Source organism: Rattus norvegicus, chromosome X (genome assembly GCF_036323735.1).
Source record: "Rattus norvegicus strain BN/NHsdMcwi chromosome X, GRCr8, whole genome shotgun sequence".
Lineage (NCBI taxonomy): Eukaryota > Metazoa > Chordata > Mammalia > Rodentia > Muridae > Rattus > Rattus norvegicus.
This window is the reverse complement of record NC_086039.1, coordinates 116,393,596-116,409,852: the sequence shown is the minus strand read 5'-3', so window position 1 is coordinate 116,409,852 and position 16,257 is coordinate 116,393,596. Positions and strand designations below refer to the sequence as shown.

At 44.7% G+C, this 16,257-nt stretch overlaps 1 protein-coding gene across 3 annotated transcripts in view; it reads right to left on the bottom strand.

Moving 5' to 3' along the window:
- Pls3 (plastin 3) overlaps window positions 1-8,606 on the bottom strand; it is a 94,652-nt gene extending 86,046 nt beyond the window's left edge. Inside the window, exon 1 of one of the 3 annotated variants that reach the window (XM_006257434.3) lies at window positions 8,469-8,606. Coding sequence is in view for 1 of the 3 variants with exons in the window: in XM_063280326.1 (XP_063136396.1) it covers window positions 7,785-7,788 (4 nt within the window). In the remaining 2 variants the exon portion in view is untranslated. Of the gene's footprint in view, window positions 1-7,784; window positions 8,033-8,468 lie in introns of those variants that run through there. The other 2 variants (NM_031084.1, XM_063280326.1) reach the window with 2 other exon arrangements.
- Window positions 8,607-16,257: the final 7,651 nt, after the last annotated feature.

Here is a 16,257-nt window from a genome sequence, read left to right as displayed (position 1 = left end):
GTATTGACAACCAATAAGGAAAAATAAACGTATTATTTAGTAACAAGGAAAAAAAATCAATTGATGACATCAACATGCTATTCTCCATAACATCTGAATTAAGAAACATAATACTGCCAGTGTATGTGTACCTGTGCTTGTGCATATGCATTCATGAGCGCACGTGCGTGTGTGTGTGCGCGCGCGCATGTGTGATGCTGAGGATTGAACCCATAGCCTCATGCGAGCAAAACAAATGTACTGCTATTGAACTATAACCCAGTCTTCTAAAAAAGCCTGTTAAAGGCCTAGCAGAGTTATGAAATACAGCTACAGTATGCTGGATTTATATAGCACCTGTCTGCCGAAGAGCCAAGCGTTCATAGTTCACTTATCCTTTCAGCATGCCTGTGAAATGCATAGATTAAAAACAGATGCCTTAAAAATCAAGCAAACTCCAGCCATGAGCACAACAGTGATTTACAGAAAAGGGCCAATCCGTCCAGACAGCAGAAAAATGAAAGCAGAGATTCCACGCCCAATATCGTTTAGACTCAGCGACACTACATTTATCATCAATCACATTTCTAAGTTTTTCATAGTATAAAATCGGTCTGTAGCCAGGCCTGGTGGGTGCAAGCCTATAATTTAGGGTCCTTGAGAGGTTGAGGCAGGAGGATTACAAGTTCAAAGGTCGGCATGGTCTCCAAAGTGTGTTTAAGGCTAGTTTGGGTGTCATAAGCAAGACTCTGACTCAAAATCAAAAGTAACATGTGGGCCGGGCATACTGATCAGTAGTAGAATGCTTGCCTGGCATGAGACTCTGATATCCGTTCTCCAGCCCTGCAACTATAAAAGGAAGTTAAATGAGAACAGGGCCTGGAGGGATGGCTCAAGTGGGTAAGAGTGCTAGAGGCTTCTAGAGAGAGGACTTGGGTTTGATTCCCAGCACCCAATTTGCAGCTCGTGACCGTCTTTAACTCCACATTTCAGGGATTTGTTATCATTTTCTGGCTGCCATGGGCACTAGTTACTACAAGTGATAGACAGACATACATGCAGGCAAAACACCCATACACATTTACCAAAAAAACAATAAGAAATTTAAGTGAGAATAGCCAGATTACAGCTATATTCAAAAAGTAATTCCAGCCAACTAAAAGCATTGAGCTACTCCACTTTACAAAACTGAGAAAATACTCAGTGTCTAGTACATATATGGACTAAATGTTATTTACCAATATAACAATTTTATGTGAGTATCTCAAGATGAAATTCTGGCTCAGTAGCAGTTCCTTTGACGCTATATCTGACATAATTGCCTCTCCATATTTTGTTGTTTTCCTTTTGAGACAAGAGTCCATGCTACTAAGAACTCATTCTATGCACTGACATCTGATATGTTGGTATTACAGAACCTTGATGCCACACCCCTCTTCTCTCTCAGCATTTTCTTTTAAATAACATTTCTTCATCCCTAGAATACTCCAGACTCTCATTTTTCTTTCATGTGGTAAGAATATGGCGACGTTCAATATTACTGAATTTAGCTGTGAATCTTTTGAAACCGCCTCCCCTCTATAACTAAAATAAACTGACCCATGTATTTTGAGATTGGCTCTTAAGAATGGCATTGAAGTTCTGGGGAGATGGTTCCGCAGTGAGGTGCTTGCCATGCAGGCATGAAGGCCTGTGTTCAGATTTCTCAGCGTATATGCACAAAAGACAGAAGAGGTAGCATATACCTGACCTGACAGACAGCACTGAGGAGGTGCAGACAGGAGGATCCCTAGGGCTCTCTGGCCAGTCAGTCTACCCAAATGGACAAGGTCCAGTTTCAATTAGAGTTTCTGTCTTCAACAATAAGGAAGTAGGTCATTGAGGAAGACACTTTATGTCCATCTCTTTAAGGTACATACAGACACAGACACACATGGGATGGGGATTGTCCGGAAGCATTAGACAGTTGCCACAACTTTAAACAAAGGACTCCAAACTGAAAACAGTCAGAAGAATGCATCCAAAGAGCTTTGGAATCCTCCATCGCATTCAGCTTACATTATAAGACACATCACTCCCTAGATTAAATACACAGATGCGAAATATGACACAACTTCTAATCTTAGGCTCTCTTTTTACATCAAAAAACCTATCATACCAACAAGTACAAAATAATGCTAAAAGGCACATATTCAAGCTGCCGATATTGACAGATGTTCATTTTCAAGTCTGATTTCATACCCGTTACTTTTAGAATCAGTTACAACAACAAATGTCTTCGTCTGTCTAGTTTCCACCCAGAGCATACTGGGCTGAATATACATACGAATCTCTGCCATTGTAATATTTGCTAAGAATATGATATCGAAAATTGTGAAAAGCCATGTTGGAGCAACACCTTAAACAGAACATGGAGTTAAAAGTGGACTTTCTGGGTTGGGGATTTAGCTCAGTGGTAGAGCGCTTGCCTAGCAAGTGCAAGGCCCTGGGTTCGGTCCTCAGCTCCGAAAAAAAAAAAAAAGTGGACTTTCTTCCCTTGTCCAAAAGCATCACTTGAGTGTTCAAGCACCATGACCAAGCTGTCCCCTCCCCCTTTTCCCAGCAGCAGTCATACTACTTGCCTAGGAGGAAAAGGTCCCTGGGTTTCTGATAGTATACTAAACAGGAACATTGGGCCCTAATAATAGGTGTCAAGCTTAATACAGGCATAAACTTTTTCTGTTTGTAGAAAAGACTTACCTCTGTGAAAATACTACGAATACTACTCCAAATGCCACAAACCTAGGCACATTATAGCAATTAGACTCTAAAGCTCATCAAAGGGACTAGACGTTTTAGGCTTCAATGTCATTTAAAGTATTACAACAGAGGTATAACATAATTTAGCTTGCACCCCAAGCAGCTACGTCTATGGGTAGAAATTAAGAACTAAGAGTTACAAGCTGGGCTTGGTAGCAAATATCTTTAATCTCAGCACTCTGGATTAAGAAGCAGGTGGATCTCTTTGAGTTTGAGGCCAGCCTAGCCAACAAATAGAGTTTAGGGCCAAAAGGGCTTTTTACACAGAGAAACCCTGTCTGAGAAAAAAAAATCCATAATACTCGAACTTCAATAAAAATCCGGGTAAATTAGATAATATCGCTGAATTACAGGACAGCAATGAGAGCTGTTTTAAGAGTCTGGACATTCCAAGAAGTGCTGTGTATCAGAAAGTAGTAATGATTCTGTGTAGTGGGCAGGACATCTTACCATGTCATGTATGGAAGTCAAATGATAACTGTCAGGTCTTAACTTCTTTTTTTCCTTTTATTGAATTTTTTTTAATTTATATTTTAAATGTTATCCCCTCTCCCAGTTTTCCCTCCAGAAACCCATTATAATCTTCCCCCGCCCCTCCTTCTATGAAGGTGCTCCCTCAGCTACCCACTGACTTCTTCCCACCTAACCGCCCTTACATTCCCCTATACTGTTGCATTGACCAGGGCTAGAGGCTTCTCCTCCCATTGATGCCTGAAAAGGCCATCCTCTGCTACATATGTGGATGGAGCCATGGGTCTGTCCATGTGTACTCTTGGGATGGTAGTTTAGTCCCTGAGAGCTCGGTAAAGCTCCTGTAAGGCAAAGGACACTGTCAGTAGGACAAAACAGCAACCAACAGATTGGGAAAAGATCTTTATCAATCCTACAGCCCATAGAGGGCTACTATCCAATATATACAAAAAACTCAAGAAGTTAGACTCCAGAGAATCAAATAACCCTATGAAAAAATGGAGTACAGAGCTAAACAGAATTCTCAGCTGAGGAACATCGAATGACCTAGAAGCACCTAAAGAAATGTTCAACATTCTAAGTCATCAGGGAAATGCAAATCAAAACAACCCTGAGATTTTACCTCACTCCAGTCAGAATGGCTAAGTTCAAAAACTCAGGCGACAGCAGATGCTGGCAAGGGTGTGGAGAAAGAGGAACACTCCTCCATTGGTGGTGGGATTGCAGACTGGTACAACCTCTCTGGAAATCAGTCTGGAGGTTCCTCAGAAAATTGGACATTGTACTACCTGAGGGCCCAGCTATACCTCTCTTGGGCATATACCCAAAAGGTGCCCCAACATATAACAAAGACACACGCTCCGCTATGTTCATAGCAGCCTTATTTATAATAGCCAGAAGCTGGAAAGAGCCCAGATGCCTTTCAACAGAGGAATGGATACAGAAAATGTGGTACATTTACACAATGGTGTACTACTCAGCTATCAAAAACAATGACTTTATGAAATTCACAGGCAAGTGGAATGAACTAGAAAATACCATCCTGAGTGAGGTAACCCAATCACAGAAAAACACACATGGTATGCACTCACTGATCAGTGGATATTAGCCCAAAATCTTGGAATACCCAAGAAACAATTCCCAGACCACATGAAGCCCAAGAACTTCTTGAAGTTGACCAAAGTGCAGATGCTTCAGTCCTTCTTAGGAGAGAGAACAAAAATACTCACAGGAGAAAATATGGAGACAATGTATGGAGCAGAGACTGAAGGAAAGTCCATCCAGAGACTGCCCTACCTGGGGAATCCAACCCATATACAGACTGCAAATCCAGACAACATTGCTAATGCCAAGAAGTGCATGCTGACAGGAGCCTGATATAGGTGTCTCCTGAGAGGCTCTGCCAGAGCATGACAGATACAGAGGGAGATGCTCACAACAACCACTAAACTGAGGAGGAGGTTCCCTTTGGAGGAGTTAAAGGACTGAAGTAGCTGAAGGGGATTGCATCCCCATAAGAAAGTCTCAACTTCTATTATGTGATACAGGGATCTAATTCAGGCTCTCAGGCTTGGTTTAGTGCCTTTACTCACTGAACATCTTCCAGGCTCATGATTCTGTTTTGACATGACTTATACCCCCTGCAGCCCTGCTCTTCAGGAGGGTTCCACCTCTTAGAAATGATTTCACACTGGGATGTTTTGCTTGAATTGTTTTTTGTTTCTTTGATTTTCATTTTGTTTTGGGAAAGAGAGGAATCATATAGTTAGATGAGCAGCATCTGGGAGGGCTGGGGGGGAAATATTATCCAACTATACTGTATGAAAAAAATTAAACAATGATTAAAAAAGAAAACCATATCTAAATATCTAAAAAAAATAAGCAATTTAAAACCTTTTTCTTCTTGCCTTATTTAGATGGGCTCTCACTGAAGCAAGGCTAGCTGAGGATATCCTAGAGTCCCTGGTTCCTCTGCATCTGCCACTTAAATGCTGGCTTTAAAACATTTTTAATCTGAAATAATTCGGCTTGACAGAAAAACAACAATCATATAGTTTTTTTTTTTAAATCTTCACCTAGCTAGTATCATTATATCTATCTATCTAAACATCTTTTAAAACTAGGAAATTAACAATGGTTATTAGTGTCTACTTGTAACCAGAGCTGAGTTGTAGAAACACTTTGGCTATTTTTTTAAAGGTAAATCTTTATTAGAAATTCACTCTAAAATTATATTGTCACCTTACTTCCACTAGGGGGGCTCATCTCTAGGAGTTCAGGTACAGTTTATATCCATTGCTAGATAATCTGTGCAACAGGCTGGCCTGCACATCAGGACCGTGTGCTTTTAACATAGGTGTCCTTTTCAGGCTCAGAATCCTATGTACACTGAAAATGGAGTGCACAAGGTATTCAGAGGTTACTGAAATAAAAAGTCTGGGAAGAAAGAGGCAAAGCAAAAGTCATTTAAATGTTCCCAGTTACTTTAAAAAATACTGTGTGTGTGTGTGTGTGTGTGTGTGTGTGTGTGTGTGATATGAATATATGCACACATAGAGTATGCTAAGAAGTGCTGTGTAAAGGTTAGAGGGACCTGTTACAAGTTACAGGAGTTAGTTCTCTGCTATCCAATAGGTCCAGAGGGTTGGACTTAAGTAGTCAGGACTGATAGAAGTATTTTTATCATGTAAACCATCTCTGGAGGGTCTTCGACCCCTAACCCTTATTTCCCTTTTGAGGGGTCTTTGATTTTAAGTACTTGATTTTAAGAACTAATATGTGTGAACTGAGCCTGTTTTTGCAAGTACGTGCGACTTTTAAATTCCTGACCTTGGTGACTCCTCTACGTGTTTCCCTTTCCTTTTCTTTTCTTCCACTTCTCTGTTTCCTTAACTCATACACTGATTGCTTGACACAGGTTATCACGAAGTCCTTCTTGACTTTAGACAGCTGATGCCCCTGCCTCAGCCTCCCAAGTGCTGCAACTACAATCACTTGCCACCAGCACATGTGGCTGTTCTACACTGTTTCTTACTTGACAATATATAAACTCAATAGTGAAACCTCCACTTTTTCCCCAGACGCAATTCCAATATAGGATAGAATATGGGAAAGTCCTTTCATAGTCTTCTTTCTCATCAAACCACTACTTAGCACAAAACCCAAGCAATTTTGGAAATTTCTTATCAAGTAGGTTTGGGTGTGGTTTCGGAGCCAATTATTTCCAAACAACAGATAACTGAGAGTTAATTTTACACGAGGAATTGTTCGCCACCTTTAAATAGACGCCCGAAGTTGAGGATAGTATAGGCTAGATTAAAGGGTAGAGATGGTCTATTTTTTAACACTATCAGTGGGATACTGCTTCAAAACTAGTCATTTAGGGATGAAATAGGACATGAGTTAAACGTTAGCTTTCTTAGAAGATGATTTTAAAACGATGTTTAAAATTTAGAAAAGGAATGTGGAATTTCTGGGAAACAGTGACGTATGTCACAACATTCAGTACATTTGAAGCCTTTGTCTCAAAAGCAGCTCTTTTAATTTTTTAATATTCTGCTTCATTTTCTTTTTCTTAAAACCACAGTAACAGATCACTTTCTGCTCCCTCAGGCAAATCCAAGAAAACCCTTCAGTGGAAGCTGACACACATCGCCCCCGCCCCCCCTCCACTTTTAGCTTCGTAGTTTGGGGAATATGGGCCTCAGCCATTGCATTCCAGTTTTAAAGTCAAAAGAGGTCATGTGATCATTACCCTAGGGGCATCAGAGACTTAAGACACGTGATGCCAATTGGCATGTGTGGGACCTCGGCCATTAAGTTGCAATTCACAGTAAACTGCATCTCCGGGTTCAATTTTAGCCTCCCAAACCCATTTTGATTTTGAAATGGAGTAAAGGCTGACTGCTCAGTAGGTTTTTTTTAACTTCATCTACATCTTCCACCTACCATAACCACCCAAGCCCCTCACCCTGTCTACATTATCCCTAAGAGGAAGGGCGACGGAAGAAACATCCCTCAGGTCTGGTTCTAATGTGACTAGGCGCCCCAGTTTAAATCCAAGCTAGACCTGCACCTCTGGTGTAGTTATATGGCTCAAGTGAACAGTGAGTCTTCAGGATGTAAACTGTCAGCAAAGCAAGCAAGGGCCTGAAGCCAGGCGGAGGTTCGGGACCGTCAGCACTTGACCTAGTGGAGCAGCAGCAACTTTGGGACTGGCGACCGCAGGGTTAGTTGGCGTCCCCAGGCCTCTCATTAGGTCGCTAAAGTAAGCTGGCGGAGAAAAGTAAACACAGGCAAGTGCAGCTGAGTCTGGGAACAGGGCTACAGCCACCATCTCTGCTCAGCCTCCCAAGGATCCCAGAGCGGTCCCGGTGCGGTGCTGCCGCCCTGCTCCTAGCTCTGAGTTCCACAACCAGAGTCATCCGGACGCAAGCTGACCGCCAGGGCGCTGCTTGGGGAAAGAACCGAAAGGTACCTCTGGGCTAGCCTGGAGAGCTTCTGCCACCGAAAGGAAAAAAAAAAAAACTGCTTACTCATAGGGAGTCGCAGCGCGGTCCCGAAGCTCCGTGTTAGGGCTGGGGAGGGGAGCGGGCGGAAGGTGGGCAGCAGAGGCCAGGTTCCTCCTAGGGGCCACCGCACCCGCTCCGCGTCCCGCCCCTTTGGGAGCCTCGGGGTCCTCAGGAACCAGCCAGGTCACCTAGAGCGGGCAAATGGGAACTAGCGGGAGATGACCTAGGCTGCTGGCTCCGGCATTTCCCAGTGGCTGAGAAGGAGGGAGGGAGGGATGGGTTGAGGAAAGGCAGTAGCCAGAAAAGGAAGGCTGAGGGAAGTTAGGCATAGGGTTTCCACTTCAGGGGTGGTCGCCGCCTTAGGGAATCTGGGTAAGGGTTGGCTTTTAAGCCCTTCCGCCTGTGGTGGGCAACAAGTTAGGAGGAACTAGAGAGTAGTCACAACGAAGAGCAGAAAAAGTGATGGCAGAGGGTGGTAATCGGGAACCCTTTGGAGCTCCCACCTATCCGGGTGGCGAAGGTCGCTCGGGAGTAGAGCCTCGGACTCCAGAAGAAATTTTCTTCGATCTCCCCCTTTGCCCAACCCCCGCCCCCTAGTATAAGGCGCGTTCCTGCTGAGGTTCCGGGAGATGCTCTCACCAGGACCCACTCTTCCCCACGCCCAGGAAACCGGCTCCCCTCGAGCCCTCGGAGCTGCAAAGCACTTACGTAAAAGTCGCAGAGTCGCTGATCTGGCCCTACTGCTTCCGACCAAGCTCTCAGACAACTTCTGCCCCTAGGAATCTCTGCAGCTGTGCTTCTAAAGCCAGCGCTCCCTCCCCTCTCGCCAGCCCCCTCCGCCCTGCGGCCTCAGCCATTGGCTCTGGTGGTGTTCACCAGTGGCCTGGGAACCAGGAAGGGGATTGGGCCAGGAGCCTGTCACATCAACTGGGTGGGGAGCCCAGAGACCGGGCAAGGGCAGGGATGGGCACTGAGGAGGGATGGGGACTGGAACTCTGTGTTTGCGAGCCTGTTTTTCCATTCCCTACCTTGTGGAAGAACTTAGAAGTAAGTCCAAGGTGCTTGGCTTGGAATTCATGTTTCGAAAAACATTACTGAAATGACTGTAAAGTTGGGAATTTCGGAGCATGTCGCCCATTTAAGTCAGGTATGGGGGCGGGGTGTGACAGTGTCGTTTTTTCTCTTTATTAAGAAGGTATAGTACTTCATTTTGATCTCTTCAGACCTGGCACCAAAGGACTCCGAGGGGGGAACCTCCCAGCTACTGTCTCTTTGTTTTTACTTGGTTTGTTTTGAGAGAGGATCACACTATGTAGCCTCAAATTGGCGTTCTCTCCGCTCAACAATCTAGTACTGGAATAACGACCTAGCGCCAACACACCCATTTCATCAGAGTCAGGGAAAGGCCCTTGTGTATCTGGCACCAGCCAAATGAATTGTTGGCTTAAATCACTTGTCTGGTAGCTTTGTCCTTGAGAGGAGGAGAGGAGTAAGAAGTGGGTGAGAGAAGGAAGAAGTGGTAGAAATCACTGGGTTGCACTGGAGCAGTCGCTAGTGCTTGGGGTCTCCTCCCTGTCCTTTTCCCTGAGACAATTTGGGGGACATGAGGTTTCCTTTCACCTTCCTAGAAACCCACAGTTCTGCCCCTTTGCCACTGTCACACGGTTCCCCTCTGTATCTGTTTTTCAATCCTTTGGCTCATCCTAGCTCCAAAATCAGCCTGGAGGGCCAAAGTTAAAGTGTCCCCCTGAACCCTGACTAGATTGTTTTATAAGAGAACTGTAGAAAAGTCCTGAGTACTTCCTGCTTGGCAGCATTCCAGCCCTAAACAGGTTGTTGTTGTTGTTGTTGTTGTTGTTCTTGTTCTTGTTGTTCTTGCTGCTGCTGTTGTCCAGGAAGAGTCTGCTTGGGAAGTTTGGTAAAAATTTACAGTTAGTTCAGGTGAGTTCCATGGTACATATGCCAGAGAAGGATCCCAAAATAAGAGGAGCTTAAAAATTGAATGCAAGGGCCAGCAAAGCAGCTTAGTGTGAAAAGGCACTTGCCACAGCTGCCCACACGAACTCCATCCCTGGACCCAAGGGGTGGAAAGGGAGAGCTGTCCTCTGACTTCTAGTCAGGTGCCTTAGAATATGGGCAGCACCCACACACCCCCACACCCCCCACACAAACACACCACATAAATAAAAATGCAATTCATATTTGACTACTAAAAGTTGTGTGATCTATGAACTATTTTAAGGATTTTATTATAAAAAGTATAAAGTTAGAATTAATTTAAATAATATATGTTTTGTCACAATATATCTAGAACCTATAATTACACGTTTTCATAGAGGAGCTCTGGACATGCTCTGGACATGGTAGTTTTATATCTGTAACCCCAGTATTCAGGAAGCTGAGGCAGGAGGATTGCTGAAATGATAGGGAAGCATAGGGCTTGTAGTGAATTCTAGGCCTTCTTAAATATGGGAGGGGTGCACAAGTGCCTAGAGGCTAGACCAGCAGGGAAATACTTGGCACTGGGGAAAAGCCTTGTTAAATATTAGTCAATGATTAGCCAACTAGGAGACCTTACAAAAGGCACAGAAAGGTGAGCAAGAAATGAATAAGCACTCATGCTTTTCAGAGACAGTACATAGCTGTTATGTTGATGTAGTCTGGGGAAAGCATGCACAGTATTGCCATGCACAATTCTAGGAGGCTCCCGAAGGAGAGTCCTAGTTTTCAGTAATTGGCCCAAAGGCTTGGTGTGGTCACTGGCACACTTTACTCACAATTTTTGGACACACTAAATAGGGAAGGTTACGTCTGCGACTTTTCCTGTGCCAGTCCCTAGTGAATAGTCCCCGCCTCCTTTTAAGGTAGAATCTCTAATTTATCAGGGGAGTAACAACAGTCTTCCAGTACAGGTGAGTTTTTCAAGTGTAGCATGTATTCCATTTTCCCGTGGTTTTCTAGTTCTAGAATTTAAAATAAGGCAGAGAGGGCCAATAAGAAGGCCCCATAAGTAAAGGCCTGACTATCTGTATTCAGTTCCAGAAACGTGAGGTGGAAAGAGAGGACCAAGTCTGGAAGGTGTCCTCTAATACATATTCTCACCTCATGAGTGGATTGCACTTACAGGTACAGAAACACCTTTTACAGAACTTTTATTCTTCTCTCATCCCAAATGCAGTTTCCCCTCCCTCCACCCCTCTCAGTCCCTCCCCACCCCTTCCCCCTCCCAGCAGGCCTCTGGGGGATACCCACTGAACATGGCAAAACAAGACGCAGTCAGACTAGGCACAAATCCTCATCTCAAGGCTGGATGAGGCAACCCAGTAGGAGGAAAAGGATTCCCGAGAGCAGGCAAAAGAGTCAGAGACAGCCCACATCCCACTGTTAGGAGTCCCACAAGAACACCAAGCTATACAACCATAAAATGTTTGCAGAGGAACTAGCTTCGACCCATACAGGGTCTGTGATTTTTACTTCAGTCTCTGTGAGCCCCTATGAGTCCTGCATAAGCACATGTTTAATTAATTGACTGATTAAATGTAAAGTAAAACAAGGCAGAATGTAATAATTCTGCACTGTAGAATGCCTGCACTTATCTATAATCCCAGCATTCAGGAGGCAGATGCCGGCTTGGGCTACAGAAGGAAAAACCGTTCTCAAAATGTAAAACAAACAAAAAGCTTACTTAGCCGAAGACAGTATAGTTGGTAAAGTGTTTGCCTAGCATGGGGTAAGCCCTGGGTTGGGCCTCTGCTGGAAATGTCAACACTTAGGAGACAGAGGCAGGGGGCTGGGGGTCGTCCTTGGCTACATAGTAAGCAAGGCCTGCCTGGGATAGTTGAGACCCTGCAAAACAAAACAAAATAACACACAGCAAACACCATTTTGTTCCTGTTCATTTTTTTGTATGTCTATGTGTGAACGTGTATGTATGTACTCATACGAATGTGTGTGTGTGACCTCCAGACACACATGCCAGTGAGTCTGGAGGTCAGAGGATCACCCCAGGTAGCATTCTTTAAGAGATGGCACTACCCTAGATTGGGGAGGGATATGTGAGGGGTGTGTGTGGAAGGAGTGGGCCATGACCAGGATGTAAAGTGTATAAATAAATAAATTAATGGGAAAAAAAGAGGTAAGTATAATTATATATTTAAAAAAAGAGATGGTGCCACACACCTTGTGTCCCTCTTCTGAGTATATGTGTGCAGTGTGTGTGTAAGTATGAGTGTTCACCTGTGGTGGTTCGGTTCACTTGCAAGGATGTAGATATAGAAGCCTAAAATGTACCTCAGGGGTCTTCCTGCATTACCCTAACCTTATTTATTGAGGCAGGTTTCTGGCTGAACCAGAATACTCTAATATCCCTGGGCAGCTTTTCCCAGGGATCCTGCCTCTGTGTTCTGAGTACTAGGATTATAGGCGGCCACCAGCACTTTCAGGTATTTGCTGATTCCACCAGCAAGAGCTTTATCCAATGCGCCATCTTCAGAGCTATGCTCGCTCTCTCTCTCTCTCTCTCTCTCTCTCTCTCTCTCTCTCTCTCTCTTCTCTCTCTTCCCTCCTCCCTCCCTTTCTCTCCCTCTCTCTCCCTCTGCCCCTCAAGTTTGCCAGGCAGTGAGCTACCTTCCCAGACCAAAACAAAAAAATATTTCTACTAATAAATAGTTTCCATTACCACTAAAGATCTCAAAGTTCAGCCAGTTGGGCTGGGGATGCGGCTTAGTTGTAGAATGCTTGCCCACATGGACTAGTGCACTGGGTTTAATCCCCAGCACCAAAACAACCTTCCTCCTCCGGTCAAAAAAAAAAAAAAAACCCCTAAGCCAAACATCACCCTTTAATGGCAGCTTAGCAGTGCATACTTTAAAACCGTGCTACCTCATTATGTCAGTAACTTTCCAAGAGATAATGCGTGCCTTTTGCCCAGAAGCACACTTTTGGATTGTAGTTGAGATTCCTGTTTGACTAGCCCAACAGTCTAACCCCGGCAGAACTCCTTTGTAATGGGCAGAGTGAAGATAGCCAAAGATATAGCAAAGCTTCCTTTCATTTCAAAGTTCAGCATTTGGATCTAAGGAGCTGCACGGAGATGTATTTAGACTGCTTTCCTTTATGCCACTTTACTGTAAATTTAACACAGGAAGGATGGTTCACAGAGGTAACCTAAAGTTGATGGTTTTCTTATCTATGTAAATCAGCCCGCCCAGATGATCTTTGGTGTCCCCTCCCCTGCTTACAGACAGGTTATTGGCTCTAATTCATCCTAACAGCACCTTACAAAGTACTCAGGTACAGAGAAGTTCACCGAATCTTTATTGAGGTAATGGGAATTTTATGGGTCTATTCTTGTAAAACAATAGTAAGGGACCGGCTACATATAGGTCTCTTAGGACCTTGCAAATCAATAACCGAAATGTTTTTACCTCTGTCCTTCTGATTCCAATTTTCTATCCATCTCAGCATTATGATAAATAACTTAAAATCAATATCACAAAGATTTGAAAGCATTTCCTTCTGTCTTCCCTGAAGTTCACTAAAGGATCCAATATCTTCCCACACCCGCGGATCCCGGACCGCAGCAGCTCTCTGCTCCCAAACCCCGTGGGAGAGAGACCTCACCGCCTGATCAGGTGGGCACTCCTGAGGCTGCAGAGAGGAGGAGACCACCAACACTGCCCACCCCTGCCCACATCCCTGGCCCAAGAGGCAACTGTATAAGGCCTCTGGGTTCCCGTAGGGGAGGGCCCAGGGGCGGCAGGACCCCTGCGCCTGAGACACCGCCGAAACCTGAAGGAAACAGACCGGATAAACAGTTCTCTGCACCCAAATCCCGTGGGAGGGAGAGCTAAACCTTCAGAGAGGCGGACACGCCTGGGAAACCAGAAGAGACTGCACTCTATGCACATCCAGACGCCAGAGGAAAACACCAAACGCCATCTGGAACCCTGGTGCACGGAGGCTCCCGGAAAGAGCGGCGCAGATCTTCCTGGTTGCTGCCACCGCGGAGAGGACTTAGGCAGTACCCCACGAGCAAACTTGAGCCTTGGAACCACAGGTAGGACCAACTTTTCCCCTGCAAGAAACCTGCCTGGTGAACTCAGGACACACAGAGGCAAAATTCCTCTAGGACCGGGCACTTCCTGTGTTTACCGGAAGTCCCACACCCGCGGATCCCGGCCCGCAGCAGCTCTCTGCTCCCAAACCCAGTGGGAGAGAGACCTCACCGCCTGATCAGGTGGGCACTCCTGAGGCTGCAGAGAGGAGGAGACCACCAACACTGCCCACCCCTGCCCACATCCCTGGCCCAAGAGGCAACTGTATAAGGCCTCTGGGTTCCCGTAGGGGAGGGCCCAGGGGCGGCAGGACCCCTGCGCCTGAGACACCGCCGAAACCTGAAGGAAACAGACCGGATAAACAGTTCTCTGCACCCAAATCCCGTGGGAGGGAGAGCTAAACCTTCAGAGAGGCGGACACGCCTGGGAAACCAGAAGAGACTGCACTCTATGCACATCCAGACGCCAGAGGAAAACACCAAACGCCATCTGGAACCCTGGTGCACGGAGGCTCCCGGAAAGAGCGGCGCAGATCTTCCCGGTTGCTGCCACCGCGGAGAGGACTTAGGCAGTACCCCACGAGCAAACTTGAGCCTTGGAACCACAGGTAGGACCAACTTTTCCCCTGCAAGAAACCTGCCTGGTGAACTCAAGACACAGGCCCACAGGAACAGCTGAAGACCTGTAGAGAGGAAAAACTACACGCCCGAAAGCAGAACACTCTGTCCCCATAACTGGCTGAAAGAAAACAGGAAAACAGGTCTACAGCACTCCTGACACACAGGCTTATAGGACAGTCTAGCCACGGTCAGAAATAGCAGAACAAAGTAACACTAGAGATAATCTGATGGCGAGAGGCAAGCGCAGGAACCCAAGCAACAGAAACCAAGACTACATGGCATCATCGGAGCCCAATTCTCCCACCAAAGCAAACACGGAATATCCAAACACACCAGAAAAGCAAGATCTAGTTTCAAAATCATATTTGATCATGATGCTGGAGGACTTCAAGAAAGACATAAAGAACTCCCTTAGAGAACAAGTAGAAGCCTACAGAGAGGAATCGCAAAAATCCCTGAAAGAATTCCAGGAAAACACAACCAAACAGTTGAAGGAATTAAAAATGGAAATAGAAGCAATCAAGAAAGAACACATGGAAACAACCCTGGACATAGAAAATCAAAAGAAAAGACAAGGAGCTGTAGATACAAGCTTCACCAACAGAATACAAGAGATGGAAGAGAGAATCTCGGGAGCAGAAGATTCCATAGAAATCATTGACTCAACTGTCAAAGATAATGTAAAGCGGAAAAAGCTACTGGTCCAAAACATACAGGAAATCCAGGACTCAATGAGAAGATCAAACCTAAGGATAATAGGTATAGAAGAGAGTGAAGACTCCCAGCTCAAAGGACCAGTAAATATCTTCAACAAAATCATAGAAGAAAACTTCCCTAACCTAAAAAAAGAGATACCCATAGGCATACAAGAAGCCTACAGAACCCCAAATAGATTGGACCAGAAAAGAAACACCTCCCGTCACATAATTGTCAAAACACCAAACGCACAAAATAAAGAAAGAATATTAAAAGCAGTAAGGGAAAAAGGTCAAGTAACATATAAAGGCAGACCTATCAGAATCACACCAGACTTTTCGCCAGAAACTATGAAGGCCAGAAGATCCTGGACAGATGTCATACAGACCCTAAGAGAACACAAATGCCAGCCCACGTTACTGTATCCTGCAAAACTCTCAATTAACATACGTGGAGAAACCAAGATATTCCATGACAAAACCAAATTTACACAATATCTTTCTACAAATCCAGCACTACAAAGGATAATAAAGGGTAAAGCCCAACATAAGGAGGCAAGCTATACCCTAGAAGAAGCAAGAAACTAATCGTCTTGGCAACAAAACAAAGAGAATGAAAGCACACAAACATAACCTCACATCCAAATATGAATATAACAGGAAGCAATAATCACTATTCCTTAATATCTCTCAACATCAATGGCCTCAACTCCCCAATAAAAAGACATAGATTAACAAACTGGATACGCAACGAGGACCCTGCATTCTGCTGCCTACAGGAAACACACCTCAGAGACAAAGACAGACACTACCTCAGAGTGAAAGGCTGGAAAACAACTTTCCAAGCAAATGGTCAGAAGAAGCAAGCTGGAGTAGCCATTCTAATATCAAATAAAATCAATTTTCAATTAAAAGTCATCAAAAAAGATAAGGAAGGACACTTCATATTCATCAAAGGAAAAATCCACCAAGATGAACTCTCAATCCTCATCTTTGATTGGTTTATATACAAGTGTGCAATTTCTAGGCTTGAAAGTAAAATGATGCTATCTGGTGCTGGATAGAGGAGCCTTATTTTTTATTATGGCAGCTTGCTATTTTTGTAACATGGTGATTTGGTTGAACA